The 21,540-nt window shown below is 43.5% G+C and overlaps 2 protein-coding genes across 4 annotated transcripts in view; both read right to left on the bottom strand.

Moving 5' to 3' along the window:
* The window catches only part of cass4 (Cas scaffold protein family member 4), a 54,633-nt gene extending 52,649 nt beyond the window's left edge, over positions 1–1,984 (bottom strand). For both annotated transcript variants that reach the window (XM_015960104.3, XM_054747731.2), the window contains exon 1: positions 1,812–1,984. In XM_015960104.3, coding sequence (XP_015815590.3) covers positions 1,812–1,814 — 3 coding nt within the window. In that variant the 5' untranslated portion in view covers positions 1,815–1,984. The remainder of the gene's footprint in view (positions 1–1,811) is intronic.
* Positions 1,985–2,451: 467 nt separating this feature from the next.
* On the bottom strand, positions 2,452–19,666 carry cstf1 (cleavage stimulation factor, 3' pre-RNA, subunit 1). 2 transcript variants are annotated; one of them, XM_015960105.3, is made up of 6 exons: positions 19,585–19,666; positions 19,092–19,290; positions 9,801–10,078; positions 9,520–9,717; positions 7,401–7,791; positions 2,452–3,005 (listed from the first exon to the last, which is right to left on the bottom strand). In XM_015960105.3, the coding sequence occupies exons 2-6, from the start codon at positions 19,258–19,260 to the stop codon at positions 2,746–2,748; spliced, it is 1,296 nt and encodes a 431-aa protein (XP_015815591.3). In that variant the 5' UTR covers positions 19,261–19,290; positions 19,585–19,666; the 3' UTR covers positions 2,452–2,745. The 2 variants fall into 2 exon arrangements, with proteins under 2 accessions (XP_015815591.3, XP_015815592.3); XM_015960106.3 differs by having other exon boundaries at positions 19,526–19,611.
* Positions 19,667–21,540: the final 1,874 nt, after the last annotated feature.

Genomic DNA, 21,540 nt, shown 5'->3' with positions numbered 1-21,540 from the left:
TGGGGGGGGGCTTTACGGTATGTTCTAATGGGAAACAGGCTTCAACACAAATGGTTGTTTTCTGCTTGGTCCTAGAGCTCAACCAGTGTCAATTTAATATACCGTAATATTGTTTTTGGATGGTAAAAAGTACAGGGGTCCAAACGTGACTTTGGAAAAAGTGTGTGTGTGGGGGGGGGGGGGGGGGGGGACATGTCCCCCCTGTCCCCCCCAAAAAATTACGTCCATGGATGGTTAGCTGACAGCCAAAACCGTCCGGATCTTTAGGCCGAATCAGATTAAATATGTTGTCATGCTGAGTAACAACAGGAGGCAACAGAATGTTTACGTGTAAAAAATGAACAAAGATGGAAAAAGAAAACATCAGGAAAGCCCAAAGTTTCTGATTTAACGTCCCTCCCCGACTCCGACATCACACCATGTTAGTTTGAAAGGAAAGCAGGATCCTGCACAACTTAAAACAATCATTTAATGGCAGTTGCCTTGCAGCTGTCTCACTGCCAGCTCTGGACCTGACCGCAGTGAAGTCAGCTTCAAGTTGGATGTTTACACGGTCAGCGACAAGTCTTCATGCCGCGCACTGCGGCAGACAGGCAGCGGTTAGCGGAGATCCGAGGACTCGCTATAGGGAACGGTGGTTCGCTTAGGGACTATCAACAAATTTGTAGTCCTTCGTAAACGAGTACAAAAAAAATTAAAAGCTTCCAGAATTATTTGCTAAATGACTCTAAATTACTTCGGACTTGTGTTACTAAACCACATTTACAAGAAACAGCAGTTTATAACACATTTCATACAATCTGATCTTTTTTATTAGGATATTATTCCAAAATTTAGGGATTTATTTTAATAGCTCCTAGCAAAATTAGTCTAAATACACAAAACAATTTCTCAATTGTGTTACTAAGCCAAGCTACTGAGACACAGCAATTTTTAACAACTTTCATACAATCTCATCTTTTTTTGGCGGGAATTTAATCCAAAATTACGGGATTTTTTTTAGTAGATCCTAGCTAAATCAGTTTAAATACACAAAACAATTTATCAATTGTGTTCCTAAGCCAGACCAATGAGACACAGCAGTTCATAACAACTTTCATGCAATCTGATCGTTTATTTTAGGATTTTTTAACATTCTGTTGCCTCCTGTTGTTACTCAGCATGACAACATATTTAATCCGATTCGGCGTAGAGATCCGGACGGTTTTGGCTGTCCGACGGCGAACTGCTTTTTGGAAAAGAAATTTTTATGTTGGCAAAGTTTAAAGAGACATCGTGGGCTGAGTTAACAGCTGTTCTGTTTCTGCATGTGTTCGGTTTTATTGCCAACACTGTTGCCCCCCCCCCCCCCCCCCCCCAGGCTGATTTTAATTCCAAACAATCCTAAAAGGCAGAAGTTGGAGTGGTTGAATTATCTTTACCCAGGCTGGTGTATTTTTAACTAAATAGTTGACGATCAGTTTCCCTTAGAGAATGAAGCGCCCTGGAAGACATTTACCTGATGATCATGGGAGAACGAACACCTACTGGCCTGGTGAGCTGTGAAACCTCGCATCAGACCCTAACCCTAACCCAGACAAACACACATGCACACACACATCCATGAATGTTCACTAATCTGATCACCGAAACATCTTTAGCAACATTCGTGTCCACTCAAACCGAACTGGGACCAGCTAAATGAGCGTGTGAAAAGAAACAACAGCAACATATCCTACTGAGATCCCAACGCTGACGATCAGTAAGACGAGACGAGCCAGACATCCATCCGAACATACCGCTCATTCAAGGGGAGTTAGGATGTTTCCTACCATGGCTGCTGGGATGTTGTCTCCTCAGAGAAGTCCGTCCACCGTCCTGTCTCAGTAAACCACCTTAAACAGGACAGCGTGCGAAGACTCCCATGTCCCTCTAGCACTCGGTCGGAGCTGTCACTGACAGCCTGGCTCTTCTACTCTGTGGGCGGAGAGCCACACAGCTGCTTCCCTTCACCCCCCCCCCCCCCCCCACACACACACACACACACACACCGTCTACCCCAACCCAGTAAAGGAGAAGTAGTATCACCATAGTCACAATCAACGTTGCTTCTTGTGTCAGATTCCGGCTGGTGTGTGACGACTTCATTAGGCTGTTCCTTGCAGAAGGAAAGGCCAGAGGGTTCTTCAGAGCAGAAATTCTTCTGGGTTTCCTTACTGCTGCCGGGACAACAGGGATATGAGTGTTTGGGAAAACTGGTAGGGGGTAGGAATGTAAAGGGGTGATGGGAGGTAAGATCTTCCAGCTGAAGGATGAAAACCAGTTGAGAGGAAACCACGTGTGTGTGTGTGTGTGTGTTAGCTCATGTCAGCTTCCTGTAGGTTGTCTCTTTCTGCAGCAACAAGCCTGGCGCTGAAGAATCTGCAGGGCACGGCTGCAGCTGTAGTTGCAAAAGGAGACTTCACCATCAGATTCTTCCTTTTAGCTTTTTATTGAAAAAGACGACAGCAAAGCAAATCTACAAAAACCAAACATGTAGGGGTACAGCTGGTGTTACAGGTGGGAGAGGAGATTGGTTTTGTGTTAACTGAAAGTGTGATCCTCCGACGTTGGCAGGTCCACTCACAAGAAGTCTAACATCTCTGCAGGTTGTCCGTCAGCTCTTCTGCCACCAGAATTTAGAATTGTTCCACAAATTAAAGATTTGCTTTCAAATGAACTCCAACCGCTGCTGAGTGACTCCCTCCCTCGGTGGAGTCCGAGCACTCAGTCTGTGGTGGTGCGACGGTACCAGAAGCGGGCCCTGAAGTCATCGCTGCAGGTCATAAAGCCTGGGTTAGTGGGCGAGTGGACAATACAGCGGACGATGTTGTTGTGACCCAGAGACAGCAGGTTCTTCCTTTCAGCTGTCCTCGAGTCCCAGCAGCAGAGGCTGATGGTGCGTTCATCAGGCAGCAGCACATAGTCCTCCGTGTGGTTGAACACACCCTGTGTGCGATGCATCTGACGACCGCTCAGACCAGCACCTGTAACACAAGGTGCAGATACTTAGTTCCATCACAGGAGCGGCAGGTTCGTCTTTGTTTACAGATCAGGATTACGGGATTTGCTCTTTAAATATACAAACAACCACAAAATACACAAATTAGCCAGTTATTTACTTACAAAATGAAGTCTTAAGGCAGAAGAAGCGTTTTCAACATAGATCTACGTGTAGCAGAGGTAACATTGTGGTCCACTTTTGACAATCTAACTTCTCTTGGGGGCCCTTTGGAGGGTACTTCGGGAGTATGGGATACCAGTCCGTCTGACATGGGATGATACGTCCCTGAATGACCGGTGCCAGAGCTCGGTCTGCACTGCCGGTGTCGGTACAGGATCTGCTCGGGTGCAAGATCGGCTCGGGGTCCGTCGACTGCCGATGACGTCTGAGTAGTTGATTGGCTGAACATGAACCTCACTGAATTACGTAATCACGTTACGTTGTTATCACGTTACGTTGGTCCAGGCAAATCTGTCTATTGGAAAGATGGACAACTTTTACAAAGAAATCCATCATTACCTCTTTGAAAATACACTTTTAGCATAGAGCTGCATGTATATTAGGGCTGAACGATTAACTGCATGTGCAATTAAATTGCGATGTGACAAAAGGAGATTTTCTAATCTCAAAGGCTGCAATTTGGCAGCGAGTGGTTAGCGCAATGCTAATATACATGGGAAAACCCATAGGAATGCTAATGCTAATATCGCCGATTACATTCTTACAAATTATGAAATAGAAACGTGCCAAATGATTACATTTGGAGTCTAATAGAAAGTAAAAATACCATCAATCAAATAAGTACAGACAGGTATTTTAGTAAAGCCAGAAAACTTTTAACTCCAGAGTTTTGGCTATCAGAGCGTACCTGAACTACGCATGGACAAGACGTCAAAAACTCTAAACACAAAATACTTCAATAAACGGGACACACTTCTTTCCTGCAAATACAATTTCACACGTGTTGCTAATACCTATGATTCTTCAAGGGATGTGCTCAAAGAGGAGTTCAACATTATGAATAAATAAAGTGTTTTATTTTACAAATATCATTATAAACACAAACTTACGTCTTAAGAAACATTATTTTAATAACGAAACTGCTAAATTCTTTCCAACAGTATACATGTGTAGTGCATTTTGTCCGAGTCGATTTGCCGTACTTTGACGTCATCGGCAGTCGAAGGACCCCGAGCCGATCTTGCACCCGAGCAGATCTTGTACCGACACCGGCAGCAAGTCATGCTCGTGAGAGTTGGAGTCCACCAAGGCTGCCCTTTGTCACCAATTCTGTTCACACAACTTTTATGGACAGGGCTTCTAGGCGCAGCCAAGGTGTTGAGGGGATCTGTTTTGGTGGTCTAGAGATCGGGTCTCTGCTTCATTATCTTGCAGATGATGCGATCCTGTTGGCTCCATCAGAAGTTGATCTCCGACTCTCACTGGAGCGGTTCATAGCCGAGTGTGAAGCAGACGGGATGAGAATCAGCTCCTCTAAATAAATCTGAGACCATGGTCTTAAATCGGAAAAGCGTAGTGGCTTCTCCGGGTCAGGGGAAAGACCCAGGACATGCTGGAGGGACTATATGTCTCGGCTGGCTTTGGGATTCCCCTGGAGGAGCTGGCCCAAGTGTCTAGGGAGAGGGAAATCTGGGACCGGATAAGGGAAAGGAAAATGGACGTTTGAGTTCTGCTGCTGTGTTTGGCTCATTGACCCTGTTTGGACAAAGCTTCAGCTGTCAAACTGAAAGACTCACATCTGACTCTAGAACAGTTTCTGGATGAAAACAATCATACATGTTGCTGCCAGGTGTAAATACAGGCTATCTGCAGGTTTAAGGGAGCCAAATTTAAGACTTTTTAAGACCTTTTTTAAGGCCACTTTGACCAAATTTAAGCTATTTAAGCAAGGCAGCAGTAGCTCAACAGGTTGAGCGGGTTGTCCAGTAATCGGAAGGTTGCAGGTTCGATCCCGGCTCCGGACAGAGAATTCTGCTGTTGTGTCCTTGGGCAAGACACTTAACTAGTCGGAGGGACCGGTGGCGCCTGTGCTCGACAGCCTCGCCTCTGTCAGTGCGCCCCAGGGCAGCTGTGGCTCCATTGTAGCTCATCACCATCAGCGTGTGAATGTGTGTGTGAATGGATCAATGATACACTGCAGTGTAAAGCGCTTTGGAGTCCTTACTCTGACAGGCGCAATCCAAGTATGGGTCATTTATCATTTTAAAAAATTAAATTTAAGCTATAATTTCCAGCTATTGCCTGGAACCGGTGGAACCACGCCGCGATCGTGGGATTAGCCATCTAGTTAGCATTAAACTTGCACTTCCCCATGGCGCAAGCTCCCACTAGCCTAACCAGCTAACGTGCTCATCTAAAAATAGCCCCCTTTCACAACCAACTGAACGTGTACGGTTCCGCTTACGCCAACATCGTACACAAAAAATGCTGAACACTAACTAGAAATTCACAAAAATTTTATAGAAATAAAAGAATCTTGTTTATTGGGTCTTTGGTAATTTAAGACCTCTGGAAACCGTATTTAAGGACTATTTGTCATTTTTAAGGATTTTTAAGGCCTTAAATTTGAAAAAGCTTATTTAAGACTTTTTAAGGACCCGCAGATACCCTGAAATAAGGGCCATCTTTTCTAAAACCACTGAACATAGCTCAGATAATGATGCTTCCTGCACTCATTTAGTGCCACTCTGAAATTAGGTAACCAGCAAAAGTCCCTGTCACCACGGTATTTAGGAGTTAAGATCATTTTCCATGGTACTGATGTCATAAATGTAACGATTAAATTTACATATTATTTAATGAACCATAAAATGTGAGATTCCATAGGAAATATGAAATCAATCTTATGGATAATTTAAACCAGAAGATTGGAACTTTTTATTGCAGGGATTATGTAACACCTTTGTATAAACTCAGAGACAACAGAAGAGTCAAGTTTTAAAAGTTTAAAGATTTATTACTAAACAAATTAAAACCAGACTAACTTTAAACACTAAATGTATGGTGTAACGAAGGTGACGTAGGACTGAAGATGGTGTATGTGTGAAATGTTGTTCAGAACCAGCAAATCCAGAGAAACGATTAGTTCCGATGGGAGTGAAGATGATGTTTCGCGCTAGGCTTTGGGTATGGAGATTTATAACACACAGAGACGCCATTCCGCTGGCCTACATACCCTTTCGGAAGTCCCCGTTAGATCAGGAATGTCGAGGTCCTGCTTGACCTTCTCTGGAACCGAAGTCGGTAGGAAAAGCAGCGGTTGCTGACCAGACCAGTCTTTGAGATACTTCCGGGTCACGACAGTTTTGTTGGCATCTAACAAGACCCAAAACGGGGTTGTGATGGTTCAGCTTCTATTCTGAAAGGAACCGTTGCAGCAGTTGGAACAGCAACAGATTTTATCCAGCTTGTCGTTGGTTCTTTCGGCTGAAGAGGAAAGTTACGGATTGGCCACTCCGACAACTTCTCTAGAACGCTTTGAACTGGCGTTAAAGATGACGTGGGCATAGTTTTATAATTTGGATGTTTTGATTTACGGTCAAAACAAAAAAGGACAGGTTTACCAAGCACCACCAAAACCACGCCTCCGTCAGATCTGGAAGGTTCTGATTGGATCAGTAAAAGCAATGTGTCATGTGACTTTTAAGCATCACGTTTCGCAAGCTAAAATAATGAGAAGCTGTCATGAGTCTCGCGCTCCTTCCCGCAGTGCTCCTCCGTGTGAGTGGGGGTGAGGGGGGTTGCACGCGTTCAGCTGCTGTTTCTCACCAGTATCAGCTGATGGAGGGCTCTAGTTTCGTTGCGCCATTCATGTCAGCGGACACGATAGGGTCTGGGAGGGGGCGGGGCATGACGCTTAGCCTGGCGGGTGGCCAGGCTTATAAAGCGCTGGGGGAGATCCTGCAAAACTAAACTGTTTTGATGTTTAGTGGCCTGTCTGAAGGGGGCTCAGGTGTTTGAAAAGGAAAATGTAGATTTATCCCACTACACATTTTAGCTGGCTGTCTAAAGCAATTTATAAGCTAGTGATATTTATGCATCTGATACAATTCAGATCACTTTCAAAACTCAGCCCCACACCCAGGGCCGTTTCAAGGCATTTCGGGGGCCAAGGCACCCCCCAGTGTCACTGGGCTCCCCCAGAAGCCTCTGTGTAACTCGTTCCCTGGATTTAAACGTTATTCCTTTAGTTACCAACACCTACAGCTGTGAACTTGTACCTGCAACTCAGACAGAAACTGTTGAGTAAAAACATCTGTATAATTAAAACAGCTAAATTCATGACCATGAGTGGACTAACATATGGACTAGCTATGATGGTGGCCATCAGGGCCTGCATGAAGCTCATCGTCCATACCTGTGTACTTGACCAGGGTACGGCCTGTAGAGATCTCCCACAGTTTGACCACAGAGTCCTTCCCACTGGACAGGATGTACTTGGAATTCTTGGAGAAGATGGCAGAGCACACCTCGGCTCCATCATGCGCCTTTTCAAAGGTGGTCACACACCGGTTGGAGACACCATCCCACAGTTTGATGCTGCCGTCTTTGCTGCAGCTGACGTAGGTGTTGGCAGAGGGGTTGTAGCCGACACCACTGATGGTGTCTGTGTGCTGGTCCAGCGGGTTGCAGGACACAAAGCACTGAAAGGTGTTGACATCATAGAGACGCAGGGTGGGGTGCTGTGTTCCCACCAGCAGAAAGTCCCCAGAGGGGTGGAAGGAGATGGAACGCAGCATCTCTGCTTCCTGCAGGCAGACAAACAGGAATGAACTGATGAATAATAATCAGCTCATTTAAAACAACAGGTTTGTGCCTTTGTAACATCTGTTCCTGGTCTGGACATCTATGATGGCCCAGCCATTCTGCATTAGTCTCTCGTTCCCCTCTCCTCCGGCTCCAGGGCCCTAGACCCTAGCATGACCTTCGATCCATAGGCAGGATGACCCAGGCTGACCCTGATACTGAAGCTGGTTCCACTAAAGTGGAGCCTGACAACTAAAAGCTCTGATTCTCACAGTGAAGAGATATTACACCTAAATCCTAACTCACAACTAGGGCTGAACAATCTATCGTCCTTGGACCGTCAAAGCTGCATTTTTTTTAGCGGTTCTGACTGATCCAGGATCTGTTGCGTCAACTTTTTTTCTTTTTTTTTTTTTTTACATCCGTCCGGGGTCACCCCGTGTTACGGCGGCGGCAACAGCCAGCACGAGGTAGGGGGTGGGGTGTACCATCCAGATCCGAGCCCAACTCCACAGCTGACAGAGCTGCACATTTAGGTTATTTTCCCGGTTTTATTTTCCCACACAGCGCTGCTAGAGCCGATAATAATGGCACCGTGGGTGAGTGAGGGAGAGAGAGACTCCTCCCACATCGGAGCAGGTTCAGACTGATTTCTAAAGCTTGGTTTATGCTTCATCAGTGCGAGTGCAGAGTCGTGCACTTTAGCTGACTTGAAAGTTTAACTTCTCTTTTAAAATGGTTTGAATGTTTCTGATGGCACACGTTAGTTCAACCAGGCTACGGTGTCAGAGCGCCTCGCTCACGGAGCTGAGCAGCATAAACTAGGCTTTAGAGCGGAGTTTTAGTGAGGGTTAGGGTTGGTGCAGCCAGCCTGACTTGGTGATGCAGCGAGAACTGTGTGCATGTTTTATTTAATACATCTGAAAGCTGTTTCTACCTTCAGATTTCCTCCTTTCATTTTCCAAGTAGAACAATAACACATTATAAAGCACCTCTCTAGATACAAATCACAAGTTGCTTCACAAGCACATTAAAAAATTAAAGATATAAATATAATAATGGGAGAACATATTAATAGCTTTAACTGTTTTTATTGTATGATTAGACAGTAAATATTAATGTGAACGAATTGTTTACTAGACTAGAACCTAGACCACCTTTTGATATACAGGATGGCTCGGCAGGCCAGTGTTGTAATTGAACTGAAATTGCAATTACTGCTAAAAAAGAACAAAAATCACAATTCAATCTTTTCCTAAAATCGTTCAGCCCTACTCACACCCCTGCAGCAGTTTGGATCTGCTTGGCTTTCCATAATAAGATGAGTCACATTTTATTACAACTGATTTGACTGCATAAAACAGGCTTGAATGTGGATTTGTTGCAAACTCATGAAATGTAGCTAAACCTTTGATTTCCTGTGTGTACACACTGATTTACCTCCACAAAGGTTTTCTGACTGAAGGAGTCAAGCCCATCAGACACGTTGACACTGAGCCACCCATCCCTTGGTGGGTCAGAACCTGCTGGACCAGAACAACCTACTACTACGGGTCTCTGATTAGAAGACCTGAGACATCTGGGAGGAGTCAGAAACTCACTGATAAGGTTGACCACTGATTGTTTGACCCTTGACTGTTCTTGTGTAGGTGCTTTAACCCAGCTTTTAGGTACCACTGACTTCAGCTTCACCTGTCGGCGGATACTGTCCTGAGCCCAGAGCTACTGACCTGAATATACTTAAAAGCCCTTTTTGCTGAAGGCTTTGAGTAGTCAAACAGTTTCAGGGTGTAATCTCTTGAGCCAGATGCCAGAATCTGCTCCGTGGGATGGAAGGAGAGGCAGGTGACTTCATCAACGTGGTCATATAGTGTGCGAATGACAGGGTGATTCTCCATATTCTGCTGTGCAGTTTCATTCATCATCACCTAGAACGGAGAGGAAAATCAAAAGATTTCAGTAGAATTAATCAAAAGTAGCGAGTGCACCTTTACTCTGCCACCTCACTCACCTCAATAGGCATGGCGCTCTTTGCCAGCATGCGTTCAGTATCCAGGATCTTGATGGAGGCATCAGCTGAGCCGGTGGCAATGAGCTGACCGTCCCGACTATACGTGGCTACACGGCAAGGGCCCTTGTGAGACGTGACGTAGCAGGTCTCGTACTCAGAGGCCTCAGGGGACATGGTCTGGACGTCTGCATCAAACTCTAAATCGATGCCAACACCAGGCGCCACTGTGTCCGAGCGTCCGATGGCGTACTGAACAGCACTGTCATCATTCTCCAACCCTGTGTGACAGATTCAACCATCAGTCTCCCCCACTCCCAGCAAATGCCATGCTCATCATAGTCATCTACAAGATGAACTGCAACACTGATGGGTTCCCTGACCTCACGCCTCTGATGGGTAGGTTACTATAGTTACATGATCCTGCTCCCGTCACAGGTAATAGGCCCAACCCTGGTCGAGCATCAGAGGATGTGCAAGCTGTTCAGAAACCGTGTTTCTGCAAAAACAACTAGCCTCAGGTGCGACAACACGGCCAAACTACGGGTGACTAGGACTGCCACAAACAATTATTTCAATAGTCGACTTATCGTGTTGTACATAAAACTTTAGCTTAATGCACCAGGATGCTCTAATCTACCATCATTAGCTTCTTGTCTGAAGTGTGATCGGTTATGTACCGTCTAAAAATAAAGACAAGATTATAGCTCCTTAAACAACAGGGGTCTCATGTCAGATTGTTTGCTCAGAGGCGTGTGTGCTGGCTTTTATTGACGAGGAGCGTTTTTATTAACACAGTTATTGTTTGTAACATTGAAGCAAATATGTGACATACGTGTGCTAAAGGTAATGAAATGGCCATCACTACAGTTGTTGCTACTGCAATAAATAAAGGTAACTCCCTGTTGATGTTAGCAGCTAACGAGAGGCAGCTAGCTTACAGAGGAGACCGTCTCCTCCACCACAACGTCCGTCTTTAAAGGTGTTCATGCATCACCGCTGTGCCCCCACGAGAGGAGCAGATTTGGCTTCTCTCATCTTTCTGTAAAACGCTCCCAAACGTTTGAGCTACAGCTCGCCATGATGTCTTGTTTTTCAGGTGACGTGTCGACTGACTCGAATGGACACTACTGTTCATATGTCTCAGGCTAAAAGCAGCAGTGGTGCCACAGCAGGCAAGATAAAACAAAACAAAGCTTCATAGAAGAAACAACGTTGAATATTGCACCTATTGTTGTTGTCATTGTGACAAATGCACTAATCATGGCAGCACTATAGTAGGGATGCACCGATACCGATACCAGTACCAGTATTGGTAAAGGTTAACCGATACCAATGCAGTTGCTTGAAAATGGCCTCCCTGTAACTTGTCATTTCTGTTCACCTAATATTTTAGTTTTGTGATGATTTCCATTCATGTATTTTACTTTTTATCTTCCTCCCAGTCTTTTCCTGTTGAAAGCAGAGAAGAAAATAAAACCTGCATTCCAAATCATTGCATTTTTTTGTGTGGTAGAAGTATCGGTTTTGGTAATCGGTATCGGTGAGTACTCAGATCCAAGTATCGGTATCGTATGGGTTTGTAAAAAAGTGCTATCGTTCCATCCCTACACTATAGGTGGCAGAGGAGTTAATGCTTGTTCCATATACACCCTTTAACAAAAGTAAATTTAAACATTCTTGTCCCCAAACATGGTTCAGGGTCCTCTATGGCACACGTGTTCATCTACGGCACACGTCCTCAGGGCTGCAAACTCTCATGACAGTTTTAAATGAATGAATGAATGATTAATTTATTATCTTAAGATAATGTGTACAATAACATGTCATACAAATAGATACAAATACCATTTCTCACTAAGATATACATTCATTTGTATATGGTGTCTATTTGATATCTCATGAATGAATAGGTTTAGGCAGAAGCAATAGCTTATAAAATTGCCTAACCTACTTACAAAACTATTTTTCAATTTCCCGCAATGAACCAACAACCCAAATAAAAATAAAACACAAATCCATCCATCAACATCAAATTAATACTCTTCAAAAATATTTTTACTGACAAGTTTTTTAAGAACTGAAAGAGAAGTTGCTCATTTTAATTCTATTTTAGCCTCATTCCAAAATGTTACTCCCATTACAGAGATACATCTCCTTTTCATGCCCCTTTTTGGCTTTTTGTAGAACAAACATACATACACCTTTTAAATCATATTTACTTTCCCTCTTTGCAAAAAACATTAGTATATTTTCTGGCAGAGCCATTAATTTTACTCTAAACATAAATTGCATTATTTTATAATAATATAGATCTTCTAATTTCATAATCTGTGATTTTAAAAACAACGGGTCAGTATGAGCATATTAATTGCTCTTGTTTATAACTCGAATAGATTTCTTTTGTATAGTTTTTATTTCACGTATATATGTTTTAAAAGTTGAACCCCATATTTCTATACAATATGCCATGTATGGTTGTATTAGTGAAGAGTATATTAGACGTAAGGCCTTATGGTTTAGTATGTCCTTCAGCTTATATAATAGACCCAAAGATTTGGCAATTTTTCCTTTTATATAATTTAAATGATGCTTCCAAGATAAGTTAGAGTCAATCACAACACCAAGAAATTTTATTTCAGACACTTTCAATTTCAGTATCTGAAATTGTTAATTTAAAGTCCCCCTTTTTTACCTTATTTCCAAAATTCATAAATTTTGTCTTTTTTATTATCAGTGATAGTTTATTTACATCAAACCAAGATTTGAGGATATTTAACTCTTTTTCGGCCTTCTTTAAAAGTTCTTTTACATCTTTACCTGAACAAACTAAATTAGTATCATCTGCAAACATTATAAATTTGAAAAAATCTGTCATGTTACATATGTCATTTATATATTAAGTAAATAATATAGGACCTATTACTGACCCTTGTGGAACTCCACAACTTATGTCTCTAATCCAGATTTTATATCTTTAATTTTTACATACTGTTGTCTGTCTTTTAAGTAACTCTCTATCCAGGACTTCGCTATACCTCGTAGGCCATAAATTTCCATCTTCTTCAATAATCTCCTGTGGTCAATGGTGTCAAAAGCCTTCTTTAAATCTACAAATATGCTAATAGAGAGTTCTTCGCTTTCACTTGCTTGGGCTATTTCTGTTAAATTCAGAATAGATTTTAAGATCCTTCTTCTCACATATAAAGCTCTTAATAATCAAGCTCCATCATACATCAGTGATCTGATTGTTCCATACGTTCCTAACCGAGCACTTCGCTCTCAGACTGCAGGTTTACTGGTGGTTCCCAGAATATCTAAAATTAGGATGGGAGGCAGATCTTTTAGTTATCAGGCTTCTCACCTATGGAACCAGCTCCCAGCCTTAGTCTGTGAGGCAGACACCTTGTCTACTTTTAAGAATAGGCTTAAAACATTTTTATTTGATAGGGCGTATGGTTAAAATCTGATGTTAGCCTAAATCTGGACAAGTGGGGGAGTAGAGTGAGGTGGAGTGTACAGTCGGTAAAGACTCCCTTGCCCTGTCTCCAACATGCCTCCATATAAAAAGGCTAGGTTATCCAGAGTTATCTCTGTAGTTATGCTGCTATAGAGCTCCGGACCCCACGTGACTCTCAGTTAGTGGACGCCATTTTGGCATGCAAAAAAGGTAAACAAACACGGATGTAACCATGAACATGAACGGGATCCGCTTGGATTTTACTTCGTCTGAGTTTACTTCACACTTTAAAACAGAAGAAATAGTTTTATATAGTCAGAAATTAGATAGACAAAACATCTCCGACCCTTAACGTGCCCCTGGGATACTTTTTAAAAACGCCAGAAGCTGTCGGAGCGGACTTCTTACCGGCACAACACCGGACCTGACCGGGGAACCCCTTGGGATTTACCCGGAGGAGCTGGCTCCGGCGGCTGGGGATAGGGAAGTCACGCTACTGCCCCCGCAACCCGATTCCGGATACGCGGATGAAAATGGATGGATGGACGGACAAATAACAGATTTACACGTAAGTAGTCTCGGTGAGACAGATAATAGCAATCCAAAGTGCTTTTTATGTGTGATCTGACAAATGATCAACCATTGCTTAAAAATAAAATACAGCTTAGCTGGTTAATTGCTGTCATCATAAAACACGGAAACGGCAGCACGCAGAACTCACGACACAACGTTTTACGTGATGTTTACTTGTTGCTATGAGTAATGAGACAGAAAAAGCCACGCCAAAATAAGTTTAGGAAGCCCACTAAGAATCGTAATAAAACCATTTAAAATAAATACCATACACAGTTGAGGAAACGTTGGTTTAAGTACCTGATATGAAGCGGTCGCTGCATAAGTGAAAACCTTTACTCTCGGGATCCCACAGCTTCATTTTAGCCCGGTCACTAGCGCGTTTTATTATAATGATCCAACGTTTGCGGTGCTCCGGATCTTGGGGAATCCTGTAGATGGCTCATTCCTTATGTCGTCCGCGTCTGTTCTGCATCCTGGGGCACAACAGGAATCTACCATATTTCCCTTTTGATTGAGTTTTCTGACAATAACAAATAGTCCAGCTGTCGGCTTCTGCCTGCCAAATGGCGCCGTTTCGATTTGAACTGTTGCATGCCGGGAGAAGTGACGTCAACTCCCGGAGCTCTATAGGCTTAGACTGCTGGAGGAGACACTGACCACTTTCCAACTTCTACTACTTTCTTCTACAGTCTGCTCTTTAACTGAATTATTTCCTGCAATTTCAGCTGCTAACTTTATTTTTTCTCTTAAGTGTTTTTCTCCCCAGAAGAAGCTACAATGATGTTCTGCTGAGCTGTGGTGGCCTCATGGAGGGGGCCATCGTCTAGCACACTTCTGCTAACCACTTAAACATTCTCCCTCTCCTGATAATAACTTTTTGCTTTCCTTGACGTTGGATGTGCTACTACTAGTTTACCCGTTTAATTATAGATCCACTAGGATAAATACAATAAAGTTTATATCTCACCAAATAGAATATTTACTAAGAAATCACAATATAACTATAGACACATTACTCTGTCTGTCTGTCTGTCTGTGTGTGTGTCTGCTCTGTCTTCTCGATCTCCAGTGAGTCGTGGAGGATGGCTGCTTATTCTGAGCCAGGATTCTCTGGAGGTTTCTTCCTGTTAAAAGGGAGTTTTCCTCTCCACTGTCGCTTTATGCTTGCTTAGTATGATGATGCAATTTGCTGGGTTCCTTATATAGGAAACATTATTCCTGATTGGCTTAATGAAGTGACCTGAATCGGAATGTTTATTATGTGAAGTGCCTTGAGACGACTCTTGTCGTGATTTGGCGCTATATAAATAAAACTGAATTGAAAATTGAATTGAATGGATGGATGGATGGATTTATTTGTGGATGGATGGATTCCTTAGGCCAAGCCGATCGATTTGATGTCTCACATGTGTGGGTGTGTAATTCCTTTTAGCCCGAAGATGATTGACCTCTTTCAACCAATCAGGGAGCTGGGAGGGAGCGGGGCACTTTCCCACCTTCTGATGGTCAATCAAATTTAACTTGTTTCTAGTTTTAAATACAGATAGTTCAAAAAGATAAAAAACAAGAGTCTGTTATTGGCTCAATATTCAGCTTTTTATATTCATTCCTATGAGACTTGGTTAAAGTGATTTGTAGTTCCTTGTGTTGCCATGGTAACAGATGACAGGAGTCTGCATTAAACAAACAATTTACAATGTCATATGACTCTTAAACTTTTAATAACATTTCTATATTAAAGTATGATGATACAGTTGTGTCTAAAATGTTGTTAAATGTTGTTGCTTGGCACGTTGCCATGGTAAGGCAAAACACAATATCAAGTTAATACAGGACTCCTGGGACCAAGCAGGTTGAATTGATGTATAATATGTGTGGGTGCACATTTCCTTTTAGGCAGAAGGTGAATGAAAACTCGCAGCCAATGAGAGACCAGCGAAGGAGGAGGGGGCGTTTCCTTCCTTCTGACTAGTGTTAAAACTAGCAGCATAGCTGACATTTTAAGTGTATAGAGCTCAGAAAGATAAGAAACAGCAGTATGTTATAGACTCAATATTAGGCTTTTCACATTCATTTCCATAAGACTTGTTTGGGGATATACTTATGCACTTGTGTTACCATGGTAACAGATAACGCATTTAAAATTGAATACAAGATTCCTGAGACCAAGCTGGTCGATTTGATGTGTCATATGTGTGGGTGCTGGATCCTGATTGGACAGAAAATGGTTGAACACTCTCAACCAATCAGAGAGCAGCACTGCCTTCCCCCCAGCTGTTGGGAGGCCTGCAGCTGTACTCCTGTTAATGAGAGAAGCCTTTAAATCTGTCCTTCAGAAGTGTAATTGGACCTGTCAAACTTCTCATCACCATTCGAAAAGTACTGCACCGATTTGAAAAATTCAAAAAGCGTGAGCGGCAGAAGGCTTTGATGGTCATCTGTGTGTATTTTTATATGCCTACCATGAATTGTCTAGAAGCTATGACGAGAAACTTTTAGCTGTCTGAAGCCGATCAGAGGAGAAAATCTCTGTTCCTTTAACATGGGTTTCAATGAGCGAGAATCTGGGTCTCTTCTCTTTCTGGGGCTTGTAGCGAAAGAACGGTAACACTTACAGATAAAATGAAACCCATTCTGAAAAGCTGACAAAAAATCCTACTTTTTGAGTAATAATTTGTTTTGGTAGTCCAAACGGTCTGGGGGTAGTAAAGAGCTGTTCACAGAAGATGTGAAGTTCAAAAGTTAGAGTGCAGAATTTTCTGTTTAGAGTGGAGAGAGACATTTTTTTAAATTTGAATTTTCTCAAACAAATGAACCGTACGACCACAATGTTTGGAGTACAGTCATGAATTATAGCTCGAAACGAAGGAATATTCGTTAGCTGTAAGCCAGCATGTGTCTCATTTCAATCGGACCTACGGTTCTCTCGGGACAACGCCAGAAATGGAGAAAGGGAGGGTCACCGCTCCTATCTTTCCCCATTATAACTTTTGTGAATTTTTCTGAAAATTTCATGTCGTACCTCAACTTCTACCTGCGATTTTAGAAAAACCATAAAAGATATCAAAAAGCCTCTTTAATATGTTAAACGGGAAAGTCTTGTGAGTTTGTTAAACTTTGAATGAAGTCTCTAAGTTAAAAGGAACCCTATAGAGTTTTAGGTCAAAAAAGTGATAGGAATTAGCTGAAAATTGACCAATCCCATTCATTTCAATGGGAAATGTTTTGCTGAAAAGGCTTAACTCGAAAAATTTTAAAGATATCAATGCCAAAAGTAAGAGGCGGAAAGAGCTTGACGAGCTGAACGTTTTGATATAAAATTTTTGAAATAGTAAAAAATTTGAAGGAGTAGAAAAGGTTCAAAAAGTGTACGGAAGCAGAAGAAGAAGAACTAGAAAAACAGGAAAACAATAGTTTGAATGCTTAACAGCATTCAAACTATTATATTAGAAAAAGTAATATGGTTAAAAAACAGGAAGATGGTGGAATAAGTGCACTAAACTTTGTGTTAATGGTACCATTCAAATCAACTGGTTGAGGAACTTTATTAGTGACCATGATAGTTTTTGGTTTCATATTCCAAACACGATATTCAAAAAACTTGGGGGCATAACCTTTCTCCTCAGATGTGACCATGATATCAGAAAGCTCCACATCAAGCTAGCGCTCTTTCACCAGCAAGTACTCTTATATTGGAAGCTGATCTATAAACACAATTTCAGCCCCCATTCTACCCCCTTTTGGAAATGTAGGTACGTAATTTCAAGAAATTAATCTCTGTATTACCAAAACTGGGTTGATAAAGGTGTCTGGTCAGTACTACATATGTTAGATGACTATAGCCAATGCATATCGTTTGATGCTTTTAAAACACAATACGACCTGCATAATAGAGAGGAATATGTAAAGGTAATCAAAATGATTGCGGAGTCTATTTGACTAATATCCCATAATTTAAAGATAAATAATATAATTCCCAGACTCCCAGCTGTTCACCTTGGTGGGCTCGCTTTTAAAAGACACGAAAAAATTAACCAGTACATCTATACGTAGGCATTACATTCAAATACTTCATCCGTGCTCTCCGATAAGATTCTAATATCTTGTTATCCATCTTCGGAGACCCAAAAGAGAATTAGAAGTCACTTCTTTAAATACCCAATTGCTCAGAAAGTTAAAGAAATGCTATTTAAAATTGGGTGAACTCCTGTGGCTTAGATTTAACTTAGACCACGATGGCTGTGCCTTTTGCGGCTTGGAGATGGAAACTACTTGCCACATATTCTTTGACTGTAACTGCACAAAGGTTTTTTTGGGCACGAGTGGAAGGCTGGTTAAAATCCAAAATACAGATGCTGCCTACATTCTCAGAACATAATGTTTTATTTGGGTTTTTTCAGCAATAAAAGAAACTGACCTGATTTTAAATGTCATTGTACTTTTAGGTAAATTTTTATAAATAAGAACCGTGCTCTGAAAAATACCCCATATTTGCCTCCTTTTCAGAAAGAAATTGATCTTTTCTTTAGGTCTCAAGCTCAAGAAAAGTAGTAAAGCAACAATTCTATACTCTGCAATGGAAAAATATCTGTTAACCTCTGACTCCTAACACAAATATGGATTTGTAATATGATATCTCCCCATTTTTTATTTATTTTTTTCCTGTGTGTTGTTTTCCTTTAGCTAATTCCACAGTTATGTTAAAGTATTTGGTCTTACTGGAACTCTTTTCAAGGTACTTCTGTCTGCCTGTAAAATTGATTGTTATTCAATGAGAGTACTATGCCATGTTATTGTTCTGATACTTAAAATAAAATAAAAAATAAAATAAAAATAAAACCCAATTTCTCATGCTGACACAATGTTTCATCTGAGCTACTCTACACACTTCTCTCCAGTAGGTTGTGCAACTGCACTCAGCAGTACTACGCTACATTGACCACCTATAAACTCGACAAAATATTGCCATTAAAGCGTTTTCTAACCCACAAACTGCAGTTTGTTGAAAATGAGGACAAATATTTTTTTCTGTGAAAAGCGACTCTGATATCTGCAGTCGCCTGCAGGCAGTAATGCATTGGTGCAGCACTTACATTCAATCTGACCTAAGATCACCGCGCACCTGGGCCTTTGCATCATCCTAATTAACCCCACAATGGCTATAACCCTGATCTTCATCTGAAGCTAAATGAGGTAAAGTGAAGAGTTCCTGTTGTCCTGCTGTCGGACAAACAGGACAGGACAGGGTGGTGTCTTACCGATCTTAGCCAGCTGCATCAGCTGCTCGGACGGAGACACCACATTCTGAGGCTTGACCTCGTTGATGAGGCTGTTGGCGACGTTGGTGTACCCGTCATGAAGCAGCTGGCCTATGATGAGCCTATAAAGGTGCTGTCGGTCCTTCAGGGTGGGTTTAGGACGAAACATGATGCTCCCTCAGCTGCAGCGGCTAGTAATCTGTAACCAAGCACAGCAAAACTTATCCCAGCACTAGGCTAGCTCCTCTAGCGTCATCTATGACAGCACAGGCTAAAGCAGAGCTAAACCCCAGTCAAACAGAGCAGGGTGGACTGAATGAAACGGCTATGATGCTAACAGCGTTAGCTTTAACCGAACAAACTGCTGCAGGTAGACAGCAGCAGCGTAAGCTGAACCAAGTGCTGCAGTAAGACAAACAACCGGGCGAACGAACCCGGCGACACTTCAGACGCTTTCCCGGCTTCTTCAAACGTAACAACTAAAAATACTAACCTCTCTAATCCCAAACCCAAACGTGCGTTACGTTTTACGTAAAGATCGTGCTCACGTGACGTTGACGTCATGTTACTGTGTTGTAACTTTATTGACAAACCACACAGATGACACGAGTTTCAGAATTGTTCCTCAGTTAGGAGGAGTTTTAAGAGACGACCCATAGTAAAAACACGAAAACAGAGTTTGGAGTTAGTCCACTTTCACCTGTTTCATCAGGTGTAGTAGTTCGATAATAAACTATTGTGGAAACCCCATGTTAGACACGTAAAGACAAACATCTCCACAGGCATCTCAATTTTAAATAAAGCAAACCATTCATGGAAGAGAATGTACCCCGTGATCCTCCTCCATCTGCTCCTATTCTCCAGTCCCGCCCTACGTCGTCTCAGACAATCAGATCCGGTTTCATCTCCATCCCTCCTGTACATGTTGATGCCGTCTCAGCACCTCAGATGAGTCCACCCTCCACTTCACAGCAGCAAAGAGTCCGGGTTTCATCTCCTGATCGGCGTTGCTGGCGAGGCACGGTTCCTCCTGACGCCACCTCCAGTCTTCTGGTGGGTCAGGTTGCTAAGGGAGCTGAATCCTCACCTCAAGGTCTGCGCTCTTGGTCAGTAGATGTCCCAGAAATCTCCTCTTCTCCCCCGTTTCTGCCAACATTATCCCCGCACCTCCGAGGAGACGCACTCGTCACAAACATCACCACCATCACCAGCAGTCTCCTGAAGCCAGAGCTGTGCCGCCTGTCCAAGACGCCCCTGCTCTGCAACCCCCTTCTGAGCTCCATCTACCATCACCACATCTTGCCTCAGCGGTGGTCCAAGAGGACGCATCGCTTCCTGCTTCGGCGGTGGAGGACGCAGAGGCTCCGGTCCAGCCCATCCACGAGGCTCCGGTCCAGCCCGTCCACGAGGCTCCGGTCCAGCCAGTCCACGAGGCTCCGGTCCAGCCAGTCCGAGAGGCTTCGCCCAGTCCGACGCCTCCAGCCCAAGGGTCAACTCCTCCAGCCCAAGGGTCGACGCCTCCAGCCCAAGGGTCGACGCCTCCAGCCCAAGGGTCGACGCCTCCAGTCCAAGGGTCGACGCCCTCAGGCCAGAAGTCGACGCCCCCAGGCCAGAAGTCGACGCCTCCTGTCTCGAAGTCAGCAGAAGTAGACGTTTCCAGCTCTGAAGTAGGCATCTCCAGCTCCAGCTCTGAAGTAGACGTTTCCAGCTCTGAAGTGGACGTTCCTGTCTCCAGCTCTGAAGTGGAAGTCTCCCAGTTACAAGTGTTTCTGTCTCAAGTCTCCCAGTTACAAGTGTTTCTGTCTCAAGTCTCCCAGTTACAAATGATCCTGTCTCAAAAGTCTCAAGTCTCCCAAGTCTCAAGTCTCCCCACAAGTGTTCCAGTCTCCCAAGTCTCAAGTGTTCCAGTCACAGTCCCTGTCTCCAGAGACCTTTCCTCGTCCTCCTCCTCCAAGACCCCCTACCCTCAGGCTTTCCTGGTCCCGCCTCCTGGTTCCTCGTCGCCGGCCTCCTGGGCTTCCTTGGTCCCGCCTCCTGGTTCCCCGTCGCCGGCGTCCTGGGCTTCCTTGGTCCTGCCTCCTGGTTCCCCGTCGCCGGCCACCTAGGCTTCCTTGGTCCCGCCTCCTGGTTCCCCGTCACCAGCCTCCTAGGCTTATCTGGTCACCGGTCCCCTGGACTTCTCTGGTCCCGCCTCCTGGTTCCCTGTCGCCAGCCTCCCGGGGTCTACTGTTCCCCTCTCGCCCGCCCTTTTTGGGTTGTGTTTGTTGGTTCCCTCCTCTCCCTCCCTCTGGTTTTTTCGTGTCCTGTGTCTTGTCTTGTCTTGTGCTTGTTGTTGTTTGTTCTTGTTTGGGCGTCTGGTATCCGCCCCTTGGGGGTGGGGGGGGTAGTACTGTCATGGTCTGCATCTGCCCCTTCCTTCATGTGCCTCCTGGTGTTTCTCCATCCTCTC

Source organism: Nothobranchius furzeri, chromosome 3 (assembly GCF_043380555.1).
Source record: "Nothobranchius furzeri strain GRZ-AD chromosome 3, NfurGRZ-RIMD1, whole genome shotgun sequence".
Classification (NCBI taxonomy): Eukaryota; Metazoa; Chordata; class Actinopteri; order Cyprinodontiformes; family Nothobranchiidae; genus Nothobranchius; species Nothobranchius furzeri.
Note: the sequence above shows the minus strand (reverse complement) of the source record. Positions and strands in the feature narration are given on the sequence as shown.

What these genes read in the sequence shown, in the direction of transcription:
- cstf1 (XM_015960105.3), bottom strand. Translation starts at nt 19,260, where the DNA reads ATGTTTCGTCCTAAACCCACCCTGAAGGACCGACAGCACCTTTATAGG. An exon ending in GATGCAGCTGGCTAAGATCG is followed by an intron (nt 10,079 to 19,091) that starts GTAAGACACCAC and finishes TCTGTCACACAG; the next exon opens with GGTTGGAGAATGATGACAGT. An exon ending in AGAGCGCCATGCCTATTGAG is followed by an intron (nt 9,718 to 9,800) that starts GTGAGTGAGGTG and finishes TCTCCGTTCTAG; the next exon opens with GTGATGATGAATGAAACTGC.